Source organism: Sapajus apella, unplaced genomic scaffold (genome assembly GCF_009761245.1).
Source record: "Sapajus apella isolate SASKATOON/1434 unplaced genomic scaffold, GSC_monkey_1.0 scaffold2, whole genome shotgun sequence".
In the NCBI taxonomy this organism is placed as follows: domain Eukaryota; kingdom Metazoa; phylum Chordata; class Mammalia; order Primates; family Cebidae; genus Sapajus; species Sapajus apella.
Genome location: NW_022436942.1, coordinates 26,765,377 through 26,787,684, shown reverse-complemented (window position 1 = coordinate 26,787,684; position 22,308 = coordinate 26,765,377). Strand labels below are relative to the sequence as shown.

Below are 22,308 nucleotides of genomic sequence, written 5' to 3'. Positions count from 1 at the left end.
GAGAGAGAGAGAGAGAGAGAGAGAGAGAGAGAGAGAGAGAGAGAGAGTGTGTGTGTGTGTGTGTGTGTGTGTGTGTGTGTGTGTGTGTGTGTGTTTTCAGTAAAGAAAACCATAGTCAAGGAGTACTGGGAAAGACATTTTCCAAGAGCACCTCATTTTGGGGAATTTGTCCAACAACACCATCAGCCTGCTGAGTATAGGAAAAAAACCTGCATTTCTGATTGATTGCTTACCTATACTTTATCAGAAATCTAGAGATTGAAGTGACCTTGAAGGATTATGAAGTCTGTCGCTGTATCCAGGCAAGACTGTATTTAACTGCCCAAACAGATGGGACAAAGCATGTTTATCAAGAATGCCTTGAAGTTGAAATTAAAATCTCCTTACAGAAAAATATTTGAAAATTTTTCATGACCACAAAATGTTTGAAAATTATGAATTTAAAAAGTTTTTGTTACAAAAATAGTATTTAAAACATCAAATACAGGAATATAAAAAGGAAAAAAAGTTTTCCATCTTTTCATTCCACTCCTTGGGTAATGATTGTTAATTTGGCATATATGTTTCTACACCTTTTTCTTTTTTCTTTTTAGAGTTGGGGTCTCACTATGTTGCTCAGGCTGGAGTGCAGTAGCTATTTATAGACATGATTAGAGGGTACTACAGTCTCAAACTCCTGGGCTTAAGCAGTCCTCCTGCCTCAGTCTCCTGAGTAGTTGGACTACAGGTGTGCACCGTTACCCATGGTTAGACTTTTAAAGCATGTATGTGCATAATACTCATGGTATATTGGGTGTTTTTTTTTGTTGTTGTTTTTTTGTTTTTGAGATGGGAGTCTCGCTCTGTCACCCAGGCTGGAGTACAGTGGTACAATCTTGGCTCACTGCAACCTCCGCCTCCTGGGTTCAAGCAGTTCTCTGCCTCAGCCTCTCTAGTAGCTGGGATTACAGGCACCTGCCACCATACCAGCTAGTTTTTGTATTTTTAGTAGAGACAGGGTTTCAACCATCTTGACCAGGCTGGTCTTGAACTCCCGACCGCAGGTGATCCACCTGCCTTGGCCTCTCATAGTGCTGAGATTACAGGTGTGAGCCACTGCGCCTGGCTGGGTTTCTAATTTTTCTTTATATAAAAATGTTATACTATGTACATTCTGTAGTTTTTTTAAAAAAATGTGTAAATTATAATTCCTTTAGGATCTCATGCTGTAGATCTCCTCCTAAATTTGCCAATTTGACTCCTTCAGTGAAATGTTAGGCTTATCCTAAGTTTGAATTGTGTAGCCCATTCCTCATTCCCCACAGTGGTTCTAGGCTTCCCAAAAGAAGGAAGATTCATGCCCTGGGCAGCTACCACCGGTGCTTCAAGAGGGATTACCGTCCTTCTCTTTCCATTTCCCCTTACAGACAAATGTCTCGCCCTCCCCCACTTAAAAATGGGACTGCAACTCGAAGTTGTTTAGCTCTGTCAGTTATGTGCCACTTGAGAGGCAAAGGTTAAATGAGCATGGTTTCATTATGAACGTCACATACTTCCTATACCCCTCATTTATGACCATTTAAAAAATGTGCTTTTAAATAATAGTACAGACCAAAAATGTTTTTTTTTTTTTTTAAGCGGGGGGCCAGGTGTGATGGCCCATGCCTGTAATCCCAGCACTTTTGGAGGCCAAGGCAGGTGGATCACCTGAGATTAGAAGTTTAAGACCAGCTTGGCCAACGTGGTGAAACCCCATCTCTACTAAAAATACAAAAAAAAAAAAATTAGCTGAGCTTGGTGGCGAGCATCTGTAATCCTAGCTACTTGGGAGGCTGAGGCAGGAGAATTGCTTGAACCTGGGAGGTGGAGGTTGCAGTGAGCCAAGATCCTGCCGCTGTACTCCAGCCTGGGCAACAGAGTAAGACTTGGTCTAAAAAAATAAATAAAAGGGTACATAGTAGAAATTTTAAAAGCCCTGGCCAGGCACGGTGGCTCACACCTATAATCCCAGCACTTTGGGAGGCCGAGGCAGGCAGATCACAGGGTGAGGAGATCAAGACCATCCTGGCCAACATGGTGAAACCTATCTCTTAAAAAAAAAAGAAAAAGAAATTTAAAAATCTCTACCTTGTCCCACTCCCCAGAATAAATCACTGATAAGTTTCTTACATGTCTTTCCAGAAATTTTCTAAACCCAAACATGGAAGTACTTTTTTTTCTTTGTTTTGCATAAATGGGATTCATACTGTGCATACAAGTTGCTTTTTCACTTGTTCTCACTTTTTGTAACTCATTTTTTTGTTTTGTTTTAAGAAAAATCAAGCTGGCCATATTAGCTCACGCCTGTAATCCCAGCACTTTGGGAGGCTGATACAGATGGATCATTGGAGCCCAGGAGTTTGAGACCTGCCTGGGCAACATGGCGAGACCCTGTTTCTGCAAAAGAATTTTTTAAAATTAGCCAAGCATGGTGGCAAACACTTGTGGTCCCAGCTTCTAGGAGGCCTGCTCGAGCTCAGGAGGTCAAGGGTGTGGTGAGCCATTTTTGCAGCAGTACACTCCAGCCTGGGCAACAGAGCGAGGCCCTGTCTTAAAAAAGTAAAAAGAGCCAGGTGCGGTGCTCATGCCTGCAATCCCAGCACTTTGGGAGGCCGAGGCGGGCAGATCACGAGGTCAGGAGATTAACACCATCCTGGCTAACATGGTGAAACCCCGTCTCTACTAAAAATACAAAAAATTGGCTGGACATGGCGGCATGCGCCTATAGTTCCAGCTACTCAGGAGGCTGAGGCAAGAGAATCGCTTGAACCCAGGAGGCGGAGGTTGCAGTGAGCTGAGATCACACCACTGCTCCAGCCTGGTGACAGAGTGAGACTGTCTCAAAAAATAAAATAAAATCAGTATAGGCAAATGATAAAAATCTAAACAGTTTGTGGATATTTGATGAAAAGTAAATTTTATCCCTCTCTGGACTTTTGTCCCCCGCCCCCCACCAGAGGCAGCCAATGTTAAGTTTCTTGTGTATCCCTCCTGAGATTGTCTCTGCTAGTACAAGGATAATTTAAACCTTGCAGACCCCCATCCATGTCAGCATATAGAAATATACTTTGTTGTGTGACTGCATACTATTCCATTGTATAAGTTTGTAATTATTAGTTTAACCAGTCTCTAATGATGGTTTTCAGCTTTGTGGGGTTTTTTTTTTTTTTTTAAGAGATGGGGTTTCACCATGTTGGTCATGGCTGGTCTTGAACTCCTGACCTCGTGATCCACCTGCCTCAGCCTCCCAAGTGCTGGGATTAGAGGTGTGAGCCACCACACCTGGCCTAGTTTTTTGCTATTACAAGTATTGCTGCAATGAGCACTCCATAACGCACATATTACTCCTCACTTGTGAGAATATCCTGTAGAATAAATTCGTAGGAGTAGAATTACTGGGTCATATAGTTATTGATAAATTATTATTTTGATAAAATTGCATAGATTCATATATGCAACTTATTTATTAGAGACATGGTCTCTCTCTCTTGCCCAGGCTGGAGTGCAGTGGTGTGATCATAGCTCACCGCAGACTCAAACTCCTGGGCTCAAGGGATCTTCCTGCCTCAGCCTTCCAAGTAGCTGAGACTACAGGTGCATGCCACTACACGTGACACCTGGCTAATTTTTAAATACTTTTGTAGAGATATGGTCTTGCTTTGTTGCCCAGGCTGGTCTCAAACTCTTGGCCTCAATCAGTCCTCCCACCTTGGCCTGCCAAAGTGCTGGGATTACAGGTGTGAACCACTACACCCAGCCACCAGATTGACATTTTCTGACAGTGTTTGGCAATGCTTTGTACAGTTGCTGAGCCGGAAGCTAAGGAGAGAAACAATCCCTGACCTTATATAGCTGATAAACTAGTTAAGGCAATTGAGAATACTAATAAATAATACAAGGAAATAGTGTTGTTTGAAAGTGCCATGCTGTCTTTGAGGTAGAGGGAGCATATCCAAAAGGGCTGGGTCTCATGCTTGAGCCAGAACTATACCAGCATATGACCAGGCAGTTGTGCAGTGGTGTGTGGAGATAGTGACCTATTATATTTCAGAATCCCAAACCAGCATACAGTCTTGTGAGTATGAATGAATGAATGTATGTATGGGAGGGAATAGGATAAAGTAGTTGAAGCTAGGAGTGACCTGGAAAATTTGGGATGCATGTTCACTCATCTTTGTACTAACCTGTTCTTTTGGAGAAGGTCAGTAGAATAATGAATTGTTGCGCCTGAAAATTCCACCATCTTACCTAAGAAAATGAAGTTTTGTCTTGCCTGATTTGTAGGGTTCATCCCACCTTCTTGTCCCATTCTTATGGTAGCACACTTCTTGAAAGAAACAGGTGCCCAAAACTGTACATGCTGGGAGACTACCAACTGATACAAAGAACTATTTTATCACTAGTTTAACCAGTGAGTTCAAAGTACTGGCCCGTAATGCTGGGACCCAGAACAACATGCTAAAATACTATTAAAGTTACTGGTTGTTGTAGCCACTTCAGCACATTTTCTCTCCTTCAAACATTAAGCTACTGTGTGCTAGGCACTCTGCTACATTCTGAGGCAGAGAGAAACTTTCTAGCTCATTTTTTTTTAATTTATACATATTTTTTGAGACAAGGTCTTACTCTCTCATCCAGGCTGGAGTGCAGTGTGGCCATCTCAGCTCACTGCAAACTCAGGCTCCCCAGATCAAGTGGTTCTCTTGCCTCAGTCTCCTGAGTGGCTGGGATTACAGGTACCCGTCACCACGCTTGGCTAATTTTTGTAATTTTGGTAGAGATGGGGTTTCACTATGTTGGCCAGGCTGGTCTCGAACTTCTGACCTCAAGTGATCTGCCCACCTCAGCCTCCAAAAGTGCTAGGATTACAAGCCTGAATCACCAGGCCCCGCCCTAGCTCATTCTTCAACCACTTTGCGGGTAAAGGAAGTAGAACTTGTCCTTAAACCCTTGAGAGCCCTGCCTGTTGGCCAGGCAGTGTGCTAGAGCATAAAGACTCAACTTGGATTTTAATTCTGGCTTCACAACTTGGTAGCTATATGACCGATTGCCCTTGGACAGATAACAGATTTGAACCTCTTCCTGAACTGTAAAGTGGGAACAATGGCAATGACTTTATGAGATATCTAGCCAGGTGCTGCAGAACAGTCCCCTGGGTGTCTAGACTAACCCATGACAAGTTGAATGTTCACTCCCCATAGCCCCTTTCCTTTTCTGTCTCTTCTGCTTTGTTAAAAAAGGATATGAAAGAAGACTTCCCCTATCTTCAGCCAGACAGCCCTTACTACTTACAAAAATATTAAAAATCCAGCTATCCTATTCCTTCTGTAAATTTTCTTCCTGAGTGCATGCCCCTCCAGCATGGTGAGCCCTGTGCCCCTCTGTCTGCCATACCTGTCAGAAAATGTGCCCCTACTCCAGTTTCAGAGCTGTGTGGGTGGGGCAGGCAGATGCTGATGGAGCTGACCTCAGCTAACAGTAACCACTGCAGCAGCACACACGGGTGAAGCTGGGGCCAGGGTTTCCCAAGGGAAAGCCAGGGAACGTTATTTCCATACAGGTGATGAGGGAGTTTTATTTCCTGCCTTGATACTCAGTACCAAGGGGGAAACTCCAAAAAAAAAAGATGTTTCTGGGAGAAGAAGCTCACCCACCAGCACAAGTATTCTCCTGCCTGCCCCTTCACTACTGTCAAAACAGCAGGAACAAATACCACCCACTCCGATTCCTTAGAGAAAAGTCAGGTCTCCTTTTTATGTCTCTTCAACTTAACCAACTTAGGCTTTCTCTATAACTTCATTTCAAACACACCTGTTTTCTGGTGCTGCTAGAACACACAGATTGAGAGGATGAGATTTCTCAGGAGGCCAGGCATGCACTCCCCGGCCAGCTCCCGTGGGGCTGTGTCAGCCCCTTCCCTGCGGGGCCTGCTGTTAACTGCAGTGTCTCACCTGGCATGGAGTCCAGGTTTGTTCACAGTGGACACTCACTATAGCACTGACCATCTGTCAAAATAACCATGCCATTCCCTTTTCGTAGGCTGTTTACCAAAGGAGAGGATAAAGCGCCCCCTGCAGCATGGCACAGTGCTGAATGGCTGTCCCCCTAGTCAAATCTCGGTTCACACCTGATTCTTCTTACTAGCCAAGCAATATGGGCCAGTTTCTTTATCTGTAAACGCAACCGTGTGCTTCGCAGGATTCCCTTGTTTGAAAGTTGATTATGGGTGGGGCACAGTGGCTCACACCTATAATCCCAGCACTTTGGGAGGCCGAGGCAGGTGGATCACCTGAGGTCAGGAGTTCAAGACCAGCATGGTCAACATGGTGAAACCCCAGCTCTACTAAAAATTTAAAAATTAGCTGGGCGTGGTGGCATGCACCTGTAATCCAAGCTGCTTAAGAGGCTGAGGCAAGCTAATTGTTTGAACCCAGGAGGCAGAGGTTGCAGTGAGTTGAAATCATGCCACTACACTCCATCCTGGGCCACAAGAGCGAGACTCCTTCTCAAAAAATAAATAGAAAAAAAGAAAGTTGGCCGGGCGCGGTGGCTCAAGCCTGTAATCCCAGCACTTTGGGAGGCCGAGGCGGGTGGATCACGAGGTCAAGAGATCGAGACCATCCTGGTCAACATGGTGAAACCCCATCTCTACTAAAAATACAAAAATCAGCTGGGCATGGTGGCGCGTGCCTGTAATCCCAGCTACTCAGGAGGCTGAGGCAGGAGAATTGCCTGAACCCAGGAGATGGAGGTTGCGGTGAGCTGAGATTGCGCCATTGCACTCCAGCCTGGGTAACAAGAGCGAAACTCCGTCTCAAAAAAAAAAAAAAGAAGGCCGGGCGCGGTGGCTCAAGCCTGTAATCCCAGCACTTTGGGAGGCCGAGGCGGGTGGATCACGAGGTCAAGAGATCGAGACCATCCTGGTCAACATGGTGAAACCCCGTCTCTACTAAAAATACAAAAAATTAGCTGGGCATGGTGGTGCGTGCCTGTAATCCCAGCTACTCAGGAGGCTGAGGCAGGAGAATTGCCTGAACCCAGGAGGCGGAGGTTGCAGTGAGCCGAGATCGCGCCATTGCACTCCAGCCTGGGTAACATGAGTGAAACTCCATCTCAAAAAAAAAAAAAAAGAAAAAAAGAAAGTTGATTGTGGTCTGTGCCCACTCTAGCTAGTGTCTCCAATAAAAGAAAAGGAATAGCCTAGAATGAGACAGCCAAAGTGTGGCCAAGTAGTGGAGGCTCAAATAATTCCAAAATGTTTTGTTTGTTTTGGTGGGGAAGGGGAACCCCTGAGGCTCCATCCTGAGCTTATTTCCCTGGTCCCAGCATCGAGAGCCAGGAAGTAGTTGTTGTTGTTGTTGTTGTTGTTGTTGTTGTTGTTGTTGTTGAGACAGAGTCTGGCTGCGTCACCCAGGCTGGAGTGCAGTAGCACGATCTTAGCTTACTGCAATCTCTGCCTCCTTGGTTCAAGAGACTCGCCTGCTTCAGCCTCCTGAGTAGCTGGGACTACAGGCATGTGCCACCATGCCCTGCTAATTTTTGTATTTTTAGTAGAGATGGGGTTTCACCATGTTGGTGAAGCTGGACCAGGGCTTTTTTAAAATAATAGCTGGCTAAGGTTCATTTCACAAATCAAAAGACCAGATGCTCAGCAGGATAAAGTACCTCTCTGGCCACCCCAGGTCTCCTGGCTGGCCAGCGGCAGAACCAGATTGGAACCCTAACTAGTCTGACTTGAAAGCCCAAGATTTTCCACCATACAGCCCAACCTTAGAAGAAGAGCCTGGCCTCGCTGGCTGAGAGCCAGGCTTGGAGAACAGGCCTAGGGACCTCTAAAGAGAAAGGTAGAGAGAGTGGGAAGAGGATGGGGAGGGGGGAGGGGCCCTGGGCTCTGTTCCTCGACAGCCTGTTCCCACTCCCTGAACACAGCGTCTGACTCCGCCTGCGCATTGTGGTTGGGGGGTGGGGGGGCTTTTTCCTTCCTTTGTGTCTTGAGCCGTTTTTTCCTTGCTTTGCGCTTCCCTACTCTCTCTCCTTATTCCTTTTTGTAGCTAATACTCCCACAGGCCTCCCACAGCAGCTCCAAAATGCAGCCTCCTGAGTTTCTTCTTGTTGACAGAGGCTTTGAGCATCTCTGAACAGGGATCCTCCTCAACCTTCCCCTCCCTGTGACTCCCCACGGTGCCAAATGAGTCAAGAGCTGGCAGAAGGGGAGAGGAAAAGGAGTTACAGTGAGGATGACTATGGTGCCCATCTCCCAGGTCCCTGCTTAATTTTCAACTCCCCAATCCCCATCTTACTCTCTCCTAAATGTGGGTCTCTGCCCTTTGTGCTCTGGGTTGGGAGTTGGAGGGAAGGTGGAAGGAAAAGATAGGGACTTAAAAGAATAAAAGAGAAAAAACAAAATATTTTTTAAAAATAAAGAATAGGGGCCGGGCGTGGTGGCTCACGCCTGTAATCCCAGCACTTTGGGAGGCCGAGGCGGGTGGATCACGAGGTCAAGAGATCGAGACCATCCTGGTCAACATGGTGAAACCCCGTCTCTACTAAAAATACAAAAACATTAGCTGGGCATGGTGGTGCGTGCCTGTAATCCCAGCTACTCAGGAGGCTGGGGCAGGAGAATTGCCTGAACCTGGGAGGCGGAGGTTGCGGTGAGCCGAGATCGTGCCATTGCACTCCAGACTGGGTAATAAGAGCGAAACTCCGTCTCAAAATAAATAAATAAATAAATAAATAAAGAATAGGAAAAAAAGGGAATTAGTAACTAATTGCTGAGGGAACCCATACAAAAAAAAAGCCAGGTCTGGCAGGAAGATCTGAGGTACTGGGTAAAGGTGAAGAGAGAGGACAGTAGGCTGAGATCCTGTGCTCATCACGCTCATCTAAAACAGAAAGGCCAGATAAGGGAAAGGGTTGGTGGTAGCACCCCCACCCAGTACGCATTCACATGAGTTCTTTGAGGGGCAATGGGGGAAGGGGTTTAAAGGTCCAAACAGGCCTTTGACTTTTCACTCTGCAATAAGAATGATAATAACATTCCATAAGTATGAGTATATTTTCTTCTCCTGCAAGTGGGAATCAGGGCACCAAAGGATGACGTGGGCATTGTGCCTGGAGCTGCAGGAGGAGGCAGCGCATCTCAGACTAGGGACTTGACCTCTCTGCCCTAAGTTTTTCATCTGTGAATTGGCAGTTATAGCAGTAACTAGCTCATAGAGCTATTATGAAGATTAATAGGATAATCCAAGTAAAGCACTTTGCACAGTGCCTGGCACAAAGTTAATGCTCAGTAAGTGTAAGCTGCTGTAATCCTCAGGGGCACCCCACACATTCCGTCTAACTCAAAGTGCTCACCCTAACCCAAGGTGTCTGGTTTGGCTTAATGCCCAAAACCAGCACAGGCAGGTGAGCTGGAAGCCTGAAAGTCTAAACACTTTTGCTTTACAGGGATAAGTGCAGGACCACCCAGACGTGCTGCACAAGCCCAGACGACCAGTCCTCTGAATGCCCACACACTTAGGCTAGAGAGAGGCAGACCCAACAACCTAGGGCTGGGAGACTGTCAGGGTTAGAACCCTGGCTGTGTCATTTACCAACTATGTTACCTTGAGCAAGTCTCTCTCTTCCTCTCTCAATATCTCTCTCTCTCTCTCTCTCTCTCTCTCTCTCTCCCCCCCCTCCATCCCTCCCTCTCCCTCTCCCTCTTTCTCTCTCTCTCCCTGTGTCTGCCTCTCTCTCTCTCTCTCTTTCTCAGAAGGCTCTGGATCTGGCTCTGGCTCTTCCTTTGTGAAATGGAGCATAAGGAGCACCCACCCTGGCTGTTTCACAGGGCTCCTAGGAGACTCAAAATCAGATAGTAACAAACATTTGCACATTGCAGGTGTCACACACTGTTCTAGGTCCTCTACACATACTGACCTACTGAATCCTCATTACCACCCTCCAGTGTTATTATTGGCACCCTCATTTTACAGATGAGAAAACTGAGTCACAGAAGGGTTAATAACTTGCCTTTAGACATCACACAGACAGGTCAGGTGTGGTGGCTAACGCCTGTAATCCTAGCACTTTGGGAGGCCAAGGCAGGTGGATCACCTGAGGTCGGGAGTTGGAGACCAGCTTGGCCAACGTGGTGAAACCCTGTCTCTACTAAAAATACAAAACTTAGCTGGGCATGGTGGCTTATGCCTGTAGTCCCAGCTACTCTCGAGGCTGAGGCAGGAGACTTGCATGAACCCAGGAGGCAGAGGTTGCAGTGAGCGGAGATTGAGCCAATGCAGTCCAGCCTGGGCTACAAGAGTGAGACTCCGTTTCAAAAATTATAATAATAATAATACAGAGCAAATTTAAAAAGAACATTTTTTAATCACAGGTACAGCAGGTGGCAGAGCTGGTTCCCAAGTCTGTGGGTAATTTCAACTGTGGCCTTATCCTGTCTCAAAGTGAAGTGAGTCCTAAAATGCCCCTCTTTTTAGTAGATGGCTGGACCTTCCCGAAGCGCCAGCTCATTTAGATACAGGCGCCTGGGGCTTCGGCCCTCAACGCTGACGAGGGGTAGGTGGAATGGGGAACACTCCTTTCTTTCCGATGCTAGAGACTGTGGGTGCGTCTCGAGGGGTGGGGGGTGCTGAGGCTCCCGCTTCACTCGTTAGGGAACAAATTGCTGTTTTGGCCCCGGCGGCTCCTCTGGGCGCGGGCGGCAGCCGCGCTCGCTGGCAAATCGTGGGAGGGAGGAGGAGCGGCGCTGGCAGGCTAGTCCGGGGGACCGTCGCAGCGCCGGAGGCCCGCAAGCGACTGCCGCCCGGGGTCCGGCTCCGCCCCGCCAGGAAGGGGCTCCCTGCAGCCTTCCCCAGGCAGCTCCCCGCGCTGAGCTCTCCAGGACTGAGCTGGGTGAGGAGCGGGGCTCGGCGCTCCTCGCTCCCCTCGTGCAGGGATCTGCACGCACAAGGTTCGGAAGTTTTTCCGCAGCGTGTGACCCCTGTCGGTCCCCCCTGTATTTGCCACCCAACCCTCTAGCACTTAGGAAAGGCAAAAGGTGACAAATACCAGAGGGAAATGAAGGGGCAGGACAAAGGGTCTGAAGTTCTGCTCCCACGGGGTCACACGGAGGACACCTCACCCTTATCCTTAGGGCTACCCACCCTCTGGTTTCCCGACAGCTCCTGCTCGCGGGACACCTCTTAGGAGCAGCTGGATCCATTTTCCAGAGGGTCAAGTTGAGGATGAGAAAGGCTCGAGTACCGGGCAGCTGTGCGCAGAACCCCCCCACCCTATCTGATTTTAGATTTCCCGGGTGCGGCTGGACCCCTCTAGAGCCCCAGCCTCCGCCGCCCACCGAGCCTTCACCTGCGCCTGTCGCCCTGTCCCCTTGCCCACTGCATTTTCCTCGGGGAGAGGATCTTCCACTGCCTACAGCCGGGGGAGGAGAGGCTGCTAGGAGGCTCTCAGAGAGCTCCTGGGCTTCAGAGAAAGATGCCTTGCCCCTGCGGCTGAGGCAAAGTCAGCCAGAGCGGGCCGGGCGCTGGCAGATAGCTCTCCCAGGGCCGGGGAGGGGGAGGCCGCACGGGGTGGGGTCCCGGTGGCCGCCGCCTTCCAGCCCCCGCCAAGGTCCCGAGGGGAGGGGAGCCCTCGGCGGGAGGCCTGTCCCTTTAAGGAGGCGGCCCTGGCTGGGTGTGACCCGTCTCCATGGTTACCCCGGTGCAGGCTGCGGGAGGGTGGGAGGGAGGCTGCCGCTTCTCCCCGACAGACGGAGGGAGCTGCGGAGAGCCGGCGCCGAGCGGAGCCCGAGCGGTAGCCCACCTGCAGCAGACACTGGAGCCGCTGCCCGTGCGGAGAGCGCCGCGGCCGCGGGGCCTGGAGCCCAGGATTCGTGGGCCGCGAGGGCGCTAGGGGCCGCGCGCCATGCTCCGGGCCCCGACGGCGCGGACGCCCCCTCACGCGCCCGCGGCCGGCGCGACCCGGGATCCCAGCCTGGGCATTGCCCCCCGACGGCTGCGCTAGGGAGCGCGGGGCCCGGCGGGGGGCGGCCGAGCTGGGCGCCCTCCCCCGGTGCGGAGTCCCCGCACCCCGGAGGGATGGGGCGGGAAGCCGCGGGCGCCTAAGATGCCGGCCATGCGGGGCCTCCTGGCGCCGCAAAACACCTTCCTGGACACCATCGCTACGCGCTTCGACGGCACGCGTGAGTCCGACCCTCACCCACTCGCAGCCGGGCCGCCGGACCCTTGCCAGGGCTCCCGCCTGCCCCGAACCCCCAGCAGCGTGGCCTGGCGCCCGCCTGTTTTCACTCTTTCCTCCCTCCCCACCCCTCTTGCGGCTGGGGCCATTGTCTCCTGCCAGGCGCCGTTTCCCCGAAGGTTCAAGGTTTGGGGCCAACACTGGAGGCAACAGGGCCAGAAGTCCCTGAGTGTGGGTCCTGGGATGCTCTCTGTTAGCGGGTCTCGAACCCGAACCTAGTCAGTCTGACCCATCCCACCCCTGCGTCTGGCGCTGTCTCAGCAACCACCCTCAGACTGGCAGGGTAGGGCGAGGTGGGTGAGCAGTGCTCAGGAATGGCCAAGAGGGCTCAAAAAACAGATTTTAAAAAGAGATTTGCAAACGGAGATAGAGTAGGCGGGACTCAGGAGAGCGTGGTGTGTCCAAAGCCCATCTCATAGTCTGAACTCCCTAGACCTGGGAGCAGATCTAGCCCCAAGAAGATGGTCTGGGGACTCCCATCAGGACTGGGGAAGTTTGGAGAAGGCTCCCTGAGCTCTGGATCCCGGGTTCTGGGGGCTCTGAGCTCAGGGTACGTGATGAAAGCCCCTCCCTCCTCCTCTCCCTCACATTCCCCGTGGGGCTTCCCAGCTCTCTGCCTAGGTCCTCCTTGGTCTCCAGTTCCTGATAGGGGGTGGGAGCCCAGCGCTGCGCTCTCCCCCCTCCGGGCTCCTCCATCTGCTTTGCCAGTGTGCTTGGCGCCTGCAGCCTGCTGATTCAGTGCCCCCCACTCCCCAATACATTCCTGGCTGTAGGCTCCCTTGCTCAGTCACCATTCTTACACCCCCATTCTTGCTTACATTCACTAATTCCTGAGCCAGGTCAGGCAGCTAGGGCTAAGACACAGAGGGCAGGATGTATGGTGGCCTGGGGTTGCCTCCCAGTCCAGGTGAGTCCCAGTGGGAGGAGCCAGACAGCGAACCTGGGTACCTGGCTGGTGAGTGAGCCTGGCAGAAGTAGAGGTGGGGCTGAGGCTGGCCTAGAGCTGGCAGTATAGTCCTCGTTAGGGAATCCCCAACCCCAACCCTTACCCCACATTGCTCAGGACACCCTCCAGAGGGCACAGTGCCCGCACAGCACTTCATTCACCGACCTCAGTTGACACGTGCTGATCCTTGAATGTACTCACAGTTGCTGCAGGGCACTGGCACACAGGTGACACACGCTGATTCCCATTCATAAACAGCCCTGCCCTAACACAGGATTCCTGGGGTTTGGAAAACCCAGTCTTTGGTTGCAGGCATTTGGGAAAGGAGAGGTGGTAGGCCTCCTGCTCCTTCACCCCACACCTCCTCTGAGAGGTGCTCTCTTGCAGACAGTAACTTCGTGCTGGGCAACGCCCAGGTGGCGGGGCTCTTCCCCGTGGTCTACTGCTCTGATGGCTTCTGTGACCTCACGGGCTTCTCCCGGGCTGAGGTCATGCAGCGGGGCTGTGCCTGCTCCTTCCTTTATGGGCCAGACACCAGTGAGCTCGTCCGCCAACAGATCCGCAAGGCCCTGGACGAACACAAGGAGTTCAAGGCTGAGCTGATCCTGTACCGGAAGAGCGGTGAGGGGCCACCTGGCCAGCCAGACTTCCTTTGCAGTCTCACCCAACCTGGCGCCAGCCCCATCCACTGTCCTTCCTCCTTTCTGTTGCCAGTTTCTCCATCTCCCCATCTCATCCCATTTTCCCATCCCCCCCAACACCCCTTCCAACCCCTCTTGCTCCATCTCCTCATCTCTACCTGCCTCACCCTAGCCTCAGCTTGTATTCAGTTCCAACCTTGGGTTTCCCGCGTCCAACAGAAAAACATCCGCATTTTGGCAGAGCACATCTGTACATCTGACGGTTATGTTTGCTCTCCCTTGCCTCCTGCCTCCGAAGCCCCCCATTCCATCAGACCCCGTCCACAGTGAAACTGGACTGCCAGCCCCTCCCCCAGGAAACTACTGGATCCTGCCTGTGTCTTGCCCAGGATGTCAGTGGAGCCAGGATCTCTGTCACCTTAGACAGGGCCAAGAATGGGAGGTGGGCTGAGTTTGTTTTTGTGTCCAGGGCTCCCGTTCTGGTGTCTCCTGGATGTAATACCTATAAAGAATGAGAAAGGGGAGGTGGCCCTCTTCCTGGTCTCTCACAAGGACATCAGTGAAACCAAGAACCGAGGGGGCCCCGACAGATGGAAGGAGACAGGTAGGTGCATTTAGGTGCTATGGTTGGGGTGTTGGGTACCACAGGCCTGGGCGGGGCCTTGGCACCAAGTCTGAGCATGGTGGGGGGGTCCCCGCTGCCTCCTGCATTCATTTCACTCCTGCTCGGGCTGCCTGAGAGGCCTGGGCTGCTCTCATCTCCACATGCCTCAGTATGGGAATATTTTTTCCAAATAGACAGATTGAGACGAAGTTGGAGTTTTTAAGTCAACTTTATTAAGAAACTGAAAGCAAACAAACCCCATTGTACCCGTGAAGCATGACTTTCTGACCAGTTAATAAGGTTGAGCACAGACCCGCCAGGTTCTTTCCCTACAGCAAACCTGACTGAGGGTGGAGCTCTGGCCAGAGCCTGCTTTTGAGATCTTCGAGTTGTTCCCCTCTTGTGTCCTCCAAGGGCTGGGGGCAGGCCTTTGGGCAGGTTGCAAAGCTGTCAAGTCCTCTTTGCCATTTGGGGATGCGGGGGTACTCTCCATTCCCACTCCCCATTCCCAGTGCTGGGTCTGCCTCTCCATGATGTCAGCCTTCACTGTCACCCTCTGGTCCCTGCACTAGATCCTGGGCTGCTGCTCTAAGTTCCCACCCCTCTGCTGATGACCTCCTGCTAGTTCTCCACCCTGCCCCTGTGAGCTACCTCCTCGCTTCCTGTCCCAGGTCTTTCCCCATAGAGATCCCTGGTCCAAACCTCCTCCTCCTGGAAGCAGACCCTAGAGGTATTGTCTGTCAGCACTCCTAGGACTGCCCATTGCTGGGCTGGGCAAGTGAACCCAGGAAGTGAGGAATACCTGAGCCCCCAACTCTAAACAATCTAAATGGTCAATGAGGCAGACCAGTCCTACACCCAACCAGGGGCTAGGGTGTGTGTGCACCCACCTGTCATCTTTATGGGCCCCTCTTCTTTTGCAGGTGGTGGCCGGCGCCGATATGGCCGGGCACGATCCAAAGGCTTCAATGCCAACCGGCGGCGGAGCCGGGCCGTGCTCTACCACCTGTCTGGGCACCTGCAGAAGCAGCCCAAGGGCAAGCACAAGCTCAATAAGGTGGGCTGAGCCCTGGGATGTGTGTTTGAAGGGAGAGGGGAGGGGCAGACACAGGAGATGGGGAAAGGGAATCTGATCTACCAGAGAAAATGTCCTGGGGGCCACCCAGGCCCTGCCAGCACTCTGGGGGTTGGGTGGGACTGAAGGAGGGAAGATCACATGCCTGATCCATCAGAGACACAGAAGAAAGTCCTGGTCTGGGAGTCAAATGGGCCTTGGTTCAATCCTGGCTCCTCACCTAAGCAGCTGTCTGACCTCAGCTAAGTCACTTAACCTTCCTGATCCTGTTTTCTAATCTGTAAAATGGAGACGCTGATGCCATCTCACAGCAGATGTTGCTTCGAGAATGCAGGGAGAGAAAGGAGGTGGATGCCGGTTCTAGACTCTAGCCAAACTCAGCCTGTGCCAATATCCTTTCCTCTCTGCCTGGGCCTGCCCTGCCTCACTAGGGGGTGTTTGGGGAGAAGCCAAACTTGCCTGAGTACAAAGTAGCCGCCATCCGGAAGTCGCCCTTCATCCTGTTGCACTGTGGGGCTCTGAGGGCCACCTGGGACGGCTTCATCCTGCTTGCCACACTCTATGTGGCTGTCACCGTGCCCTACAGCGTGTGTGTGAGCACAGCACGGGAGCCCAGTGCTGCCCGAGGCCCGCCCAGCGTTTGTGACCTGGCCGTGGAGGTCCTCTTCATCCTTGGTGCGTGCACTCTGCCCCTTCTACCCCACCCTCTGCCAGCACCCACGGGCTTTGCTGGGGATAGTCCACATGGCTTCCAGGGTCCTACAGTACCCCCCTTGCCTTCTCACGTTTGTAAACTGTGAGCTTTGAAATCAGACCTAGGTTCTAAACATCTGCCACTTACAAGTTATAGGACCCTGAGCTGGTCAAAGCTCTCTGGGCCTCCATTAATAGATTCCTCCTTTGTAAAATAGGCAAAACGCTGTCTCCCTGTTACAGTTACTGTGAGAACTAAGTCAGATGATGTATGGAAAGGGCCGGGGACAGTGTCAACTATGGAGAAAGGGAGCAGTGTCTAGTCGAGAGTGGCTGTCCCCCTGGCCCAGTGCTGACTCCCACCCGGATCCCCACAGACATTGTGCTGAATTTCCGTACTACATTCGTGTCCAAGTCGGGCCAAGTGGTATTTGCCCCAAAGTCTATTTGCCTCCACTACGTCACCACCTGGTTCCTGCTGGATGTCATCGCGGCGCTGCCCTTTGACCTGCTACATGCCTTCAAGGTCAACGTGGTCAGTGTGGCTGGGCTGGCTGGGTGGGTGGGCTTTGCCGGGGGACAGGGAGGGCCAGCCTGGCTGACCCTCCCTCCCTCCCTCCCCGAATCTCAGTACTTCGGGGCCCACCTGCTGAAGACTGTGCGCCTGCTGCGCCTCCTGCGCCTGCTCCCAAGGCTGGACCGGTACTCACAGTACAGTGCTGTAGTGCTGACACTGCTCATGGCCGTGTTTGCCCTGCTCGCACACTGGGTGGCCTGCATCTGGTTTTACATTGGTCAGCGGGAGATCGAGAGCAGCGAATCGGAGCTGCCTGAGATTGGTACTGGAGGCTCCTTGTGCATGTAGTGGGGTGGGGGTTGTGCAACCGGGTCAGAGGAGTGTGAGTGCAAGTGTGTGTGCAGATGCGTGGTGTCAGGGACCTGTGCAAGTCTGCATGTGTGCAAATCAGAGAAGAGGGTGTGCAGGTATGAGTGTGACAGCTACCACCACGTGACAGGCCTGTTCTCCAGCAGCTGGGCCTTGTGGAGAAAGCCCAAGGAGTCCCAGTCACCCATCCAGGCCTCCTGTGGCCAAATGTGGGTCACATTCCTTAAATCCTGTCCCGCTGGGAAGGCCAAACCGGGAGCCACTGCCCTCCAGGGTTCCTCTGATGCCTAGTGTTCCCTGCCCCTCCTCCTGCATCCTCTCTAAGCTTGTCCCCACCACCTTGGCGTCCAAGGCCCCTGCCTTTCTCTTGTCACCTGCAGTCCACATTTCTCCCTGCTGCAGCTCTGCTCTCCCCCAGCCTAAAAAGCAGCCTTTCTGCATCTTCACTCTCCTTCATGTCACCTCTCCTTCCACAGCTCCTCCCTCTGCTCACCACCTACTCACATCTTAACTCCTGCTGGGAGGGCTTCCACCCCCACCTCTGCACCCAACATGTCACCCAGAAAGTCACAGTGACCTTCTGGGGCCAAACCCTTATCCTCCTTGAAGTCCCTATATCACCTGACCCAGCCAACAACAGTTCCTGTCAGCTGTGGGTGATGGAGCCCTTGGCTGGCCTCCTCCCAGCCTCTCTAAGTTTCAGGGTCTCCAGACTGACTTTCCTTGTAGCTCTCCCCCTTCACCTCACTTTCCCTTGGCCACTACACTGACACCACTGCGTAAGCATCTCTACTTCCATCCTTTCTCTAGCCAAACCATTCCATTCCAGCCGTTTCTAACTCTCAAGGCTCCTCAGATCTAAAATCAAACTTGCCTTCTTCCTCCCCAGCCCTCTAGTCCTCTGTCAGCTTCCAGGTAACTGACATTTAGCCGGGGTTCCAGGTGCACGGGGCTTCTTACAACTGCTTTTTGGCGGAGTCACCAGGTGTCCAGGTCAGCCGTAGAAACCCACTTTGATCAGTTCCCTGGGAACTACAAGGCTCCTGTGAATCCTCTCTCCCTCTGCAAGCTCTCAGGAGGCCCTCTGTGTGTCACAGAGGGCCCGCTTGAAATTTTCCCTGAGTGCTCTAGCTGCTGAGCAGGTGGAAACCAGGACACTCCAGGCAGTGTCAGCTCCTTGGTGCCTGCCATTCCCAGAGGAAGCCTGTGGTGGCAGCTGCTCTGGGGTCAGACGGCCACACGGCAAACACTGTCAGAGGGCCAGCAGATGGACAGTGGTGAAACAAAGCCTGTCTCCACCACCCCCGAAGTGGGCTGAGACACAGATCCCCAGGTCCACTCCCACCCCTTGAAATGGGACCCAGACACCCTTGGTCTTGTGTCCACGAGGCTCCTCTCTTCCAACCACCTCACAGGGGTTGCTGATCTGACATTAAGAACACCTCTAGCTCCCAAGGGCCTCTGGACCCCACAGGGTGGGCAAGGGTGGGTTGACCCTTGCAGATACGCATGGTATTCTTTCACCCTTGACCCCTGAGTTCCAGGTGGCTTCATTCTATTTGGAGCTGGTACTAGTCTATGTTTAGAGACTACAAGTTCTTCACATCATCATCTCCTCTCTTTCTCCAGGGAAACTGCCCCCTAACCAGGTTGGCACCAAACCCAGACCTCTCCAACTCCAGCCCTGGCAGGAGAGCTCCTTGTAGGGGGAGGTGAGGCTGAGGTGGGTGGATAGGTGGCTAGCCCAGTTCTGTCTGGTGGGCGGCTCCTTCTTCATGGCTTCCTTGCCTGGGTTTCCTTTTCCAATGCCCATGATGTGGACAGAGTTCCTTTCCCAGATTCCCACTAGGCCAGTGGAGGTGGGCTGGATGTTCAAAAGACTGTGCCGAGCACTGAGGAAGAGAACTCAGGGCACTCCTCCGTGTGCAAGCCCCCAGCCTCTGGGACAGCTCCTGCTGGCCTGACCCCGCCCACCTGGAGGCACCATCCTGGCCTCAGTTTCAGGGGCTGCTGATCTTTCAGTCTTAGCCAAGACTGAAAGATCAGAGGCCTCCCTGCCATCCTTCTCTGTGTCCTGTTACTTCTCCCCACCTTCCCTATCCTGGGCATCTGGCTTCAGGTGGCTTCACCCTCAGAGGCCAACTGAACAATGACCATGAAGAGGAGTTTCATGTACTCCATTGCATTCTGGTTTTTTTGTTTGTTTTTTTGTTTTTGTTTTTGTTTTTGTTTTTTGAGACAGAGTCTCGCTCGGTCGCCCAGGCTGGAGTACAGTATCTTGATCTTGGCTCACTGCAGCCTCTGCCTTCCAGGTTCAAGCAATTCTCCTGCCTCAGCCTCCTGAGTAGCTGGGATTACAGACATGTGCCATCATGTCCGGCTAATTTTAATTTTAGTAGAGATGGGTTTCACCTTGTTGGCCAGGCTGGTCTCAAACTCCTGACCTTGTGATCTACCCGCCTCGGCCTCCCAAAGTACTGGGATTACAGGTGTGAGCCACTGTGCCCAACCACATACTCCATTGCGTTTTTTATTTCTTTTTTCAACTGTCACTTCAGTCTAGCTCTCAGGAGTCCATTGCATTCTTATAGCACACCTCAGACCACAGGAGGGTGAGCCCCCACCTTGGTATAGGCCTTACTACACCCCCCCCAAGTTCTTTAGCCTGGAATTTGATGCACTCGGTGTTAACCCCACATTCTAGCCAAACTGAGCTATTTGCCTGTACTTGTCTTAAAGTCTCAGTCTCCTGGTTTGACTCATGCCTGTCCCTCCACCGGGAATGATCCCCTCGGTTTATTTGTATCAACCCCCTAACTACCCTTTGAAACCAAACACAAATGTCCCTTCTTCCAGAAACTTTCTAGCCCTAGCCCATGGGACTTGACTCAAGCTCCTGTCCCTTCCTGCTGTGTGGCCCTTCTGAGATGTAGCTCTGGCCCTAAATCATCTGCCCTTCTGACCTGGAGCCCTCAGGGAGCTCCTGTGGGACCCCAGATCCTGGCACACAGTGTGTGAGGTTGCTGAATGAATGAGTGGGTAGATGACAAGCGTGTGGGGCCACAGGGACCCACGTGCCTAAGGTGTTGGGGAGTGTGTGAAGTACGGGGTCTGAGCTGAGGTGGGAGGGGCAGAGCACAAGTGGAGAGGTGGGATCTCACTGCAGCCTGTGACCCCAAGCCACAGCCACACATACCCTCTGCCTCACCATTCTAGATTAGCCAGTCAGCCCTCTCTCCCTTGCACTCCATGGCCCCCAGCTCTGCCGACCCTGGGACCCCCACCCCACCCAACACCCTAGAGCTCCTGCAACTCTTCAGCTAGGCTCAAGAGTGACTCCCAGCTCACAGGCTCAGGAGAGACCTCAGTGCACAGACCTACTCTGCGCCAAGGCCAGGTGGAGAATGTTGGGCTGAGGGGCAATCCAGCCTCTGCCCTGTGGCCCAATCTGGCCTGTGACTACATGTGAGTGTGCGCGCACATGTGCACACCTGTGTAAATATATTTACCTGTGTGCTCGTGTCCACAAAAGTGTGTCTCCACCCCCCCTCGTGCGACAGTGTGTAGGCATCAGTGTGCCTTTGTCCCTTTCTGAAGCATACACAGGTCTTTTCAGTGTGAGTGGCTGTAAGGGGCTCACATGTGTCCTTGTCTCCTCGACTGTGTGGGGCACACGCGTTGCCTTAGCAGTGTGTGTGCCTGTCCATGCAGACATGCTTGGAACTCGTCCTGTGAGGCTGAGTGGTTTGTGTGGCTGTAGGGAGGGATGAGACTGAAAGGGGAGGGGAGGGAGGGCTTTCTGGAGCGGATGAACTCGGAGAAATGCAGGAAGAGAGTCTGGGTGGACAGGTGGAGGTGAGGTCGGAGGTGGCCTCACCATCCATCTTTGGGGATGAGGCTGTGGCTGAATGCAGTGGGCATCCCAGTCCTTTGGCCCACACCAGCCAGGCCCTCCGACTGGGCCTGTTACCTGGGATGGTGCCAACCATGGTGGGGAGGGTGTGAATTCCCTGTGTCATCCTCAGTGCCAACAGGAGCTGGCTGGGGAAATGACAGGCCTCAGCTCTTCTGAGGGCTGAGGGGGTGGAGAGGGTGTGCTGGGCTGCCAGCAAAGGGGCAAAGCGGCGGGAAGCCATGGGGCTGGGGCTGTGTCTGCGTGTCCCACCCCCGGGCCCGCATCCTCGCCCACAGTGCAGTCGTGTCTTCCTGCTTGCTCAAGTCCTCCTGTTCCCCGCTCAGGCTGGCTGCAGGAGCTGGCCCGCCGACTGGAGACCCCCTACTACCTGGTGGGCCGGAGCCCAGCTGGAGGGAACAGCTCCGGCCAGAGTGACAACTGCAGCAGCAGCGAGGCCAACGGGACCGGGCTGGAGCTGCTGGGCGGCCCGTCGCTGCGCAGCGCCTACATCACCTCCCTCTACTTCGCGCTCAGCAGCCTTACCAGCGTGGGCTTCGGCAACGTGTCCGCCAACACGGACACCGAGAAGATCTTCTCCATCTGCACCATGCTCATCGGCGGTGAGCCCGGCCGCGCGTGCCTTCCCGGGGCCACTCCCAGACTTCCGCCGGTAGGCGGCGCCCTCCCACTACCCCCCAATCCCGGGGGGCCCGAGGCCGGGGGCTCTTCCGCTTCATGTGGCCGCGGAACCCGAGGCCGGGGCTGGGGGAGACTCCGTCCGCACAGTGGCCCGCGGGCCTTGCCTAGGAGCGTGCGGGGCCGGGGACAGATGAGCCCAGCATGGTGTCAGGCCGGGCCACGTCCCCTAGGTGACCCCTTCTCGCCACCCTCCCCCAGCCCTGATGCACGCGGTGGTGTTTGGGAACGTGACGGCCATCATCCAGCGCATGTACGCCCGCCGCTTTCTGTACCACAGCCGCACGCGCGACCTGCGCGACTACATCCGCATCCACCGGATCCCCAAGCCCCTAAAGCAGCGCATGCTGGAGTACTTCCAGGCCACTTGGGCCGTGAACAACGGCATTGACACCACTGAGGTGCGGCCTCCAAGGCTGGGCTTCCTGGCCTGTGTGCCCTCAAGGGCTTTGCAGTAGGCTAGAATTATCAGGAGTGGAGGAGGATGAAGAATGCAGAACTTTGGCCCGTGCCTCCCTTCTCTCTTGGGGGCAATGGCACGGGACAGAGGGCAGCCAAGAAGGCTTGGAGGGGCCTGTGAACCCCAGTTAGGTCTGGGGGCTTAGTGGTCACTGAGG

The 22,308-nt window shown here is 53.1% G+C and overlaps 1 protein-coding gene across 4 annotated transcripts in view; it reads left to right on the top strand.

The window, feature by feature from the left end:
- The first annotated feature begins 11,318 nt into the window (after nucleotides 1–11,318).
- The window catches only part of KCNH3 (potassium voltage-gated channel subfamily H member 3), a 19,703-nt gene continuing 8,713 nt past the window's right edge, over nucleotides 11,319–22,308 (top strand). Inside the window, exons 1-10 of one of the 4 annotated variants that reach the window (XM_032294192.1) lie at nucleotides 12,027–12,199; nucleotides 12,358–12,398; nucleotides 13,582–13,822; nucleotides 14,312–14,446; nucleotides 15,370–15,503; nucleotides 15,953–16,196; nucleotides 16,592–16,749; nucleotides 16,846–17,053; nucleotides 21,340–21,615; nucleotides 21,893–22,092. In XM_032294192.1, coding sequence (XP_032150083.1) covers nucleotides 12,124–12,199; nucleotides 12,358–12,398; nucleotides 13,582–13,822; nucleotides 14,312–14,446; nucleotides 15,370–15,503; nucleotides 15,953–16,196; nucleotides 16,592–16,749; nucleotides 16,846–17,053; nucleotides 21,340–21,615; nucleotides 21,893–22,092 — 1,713 coding nt within the window. In that variant the 5' untranslated portion in view covers nucleotides 12,027–12,123. Of the gene's footprint in view, nucleotides 12,200–12,357; nucleotides 12,399–13,581; nucleotides 13,823–14,311; nucleotides 14,447–15,369; nucleotides 15,504–15,952; nucleotides 16,197–16,591; nucleotides 16,750–16,845; nucleotides 17,054–21,339; nucleotides 21,616–21,892; nucleotides 22,093–22,308 lie in introns of all 4 variants that reach the window. The other 3 variants (XM_032294199.1, XM_032294208.1, XM_032294215.1) reach the window with 3 other exon arrangements.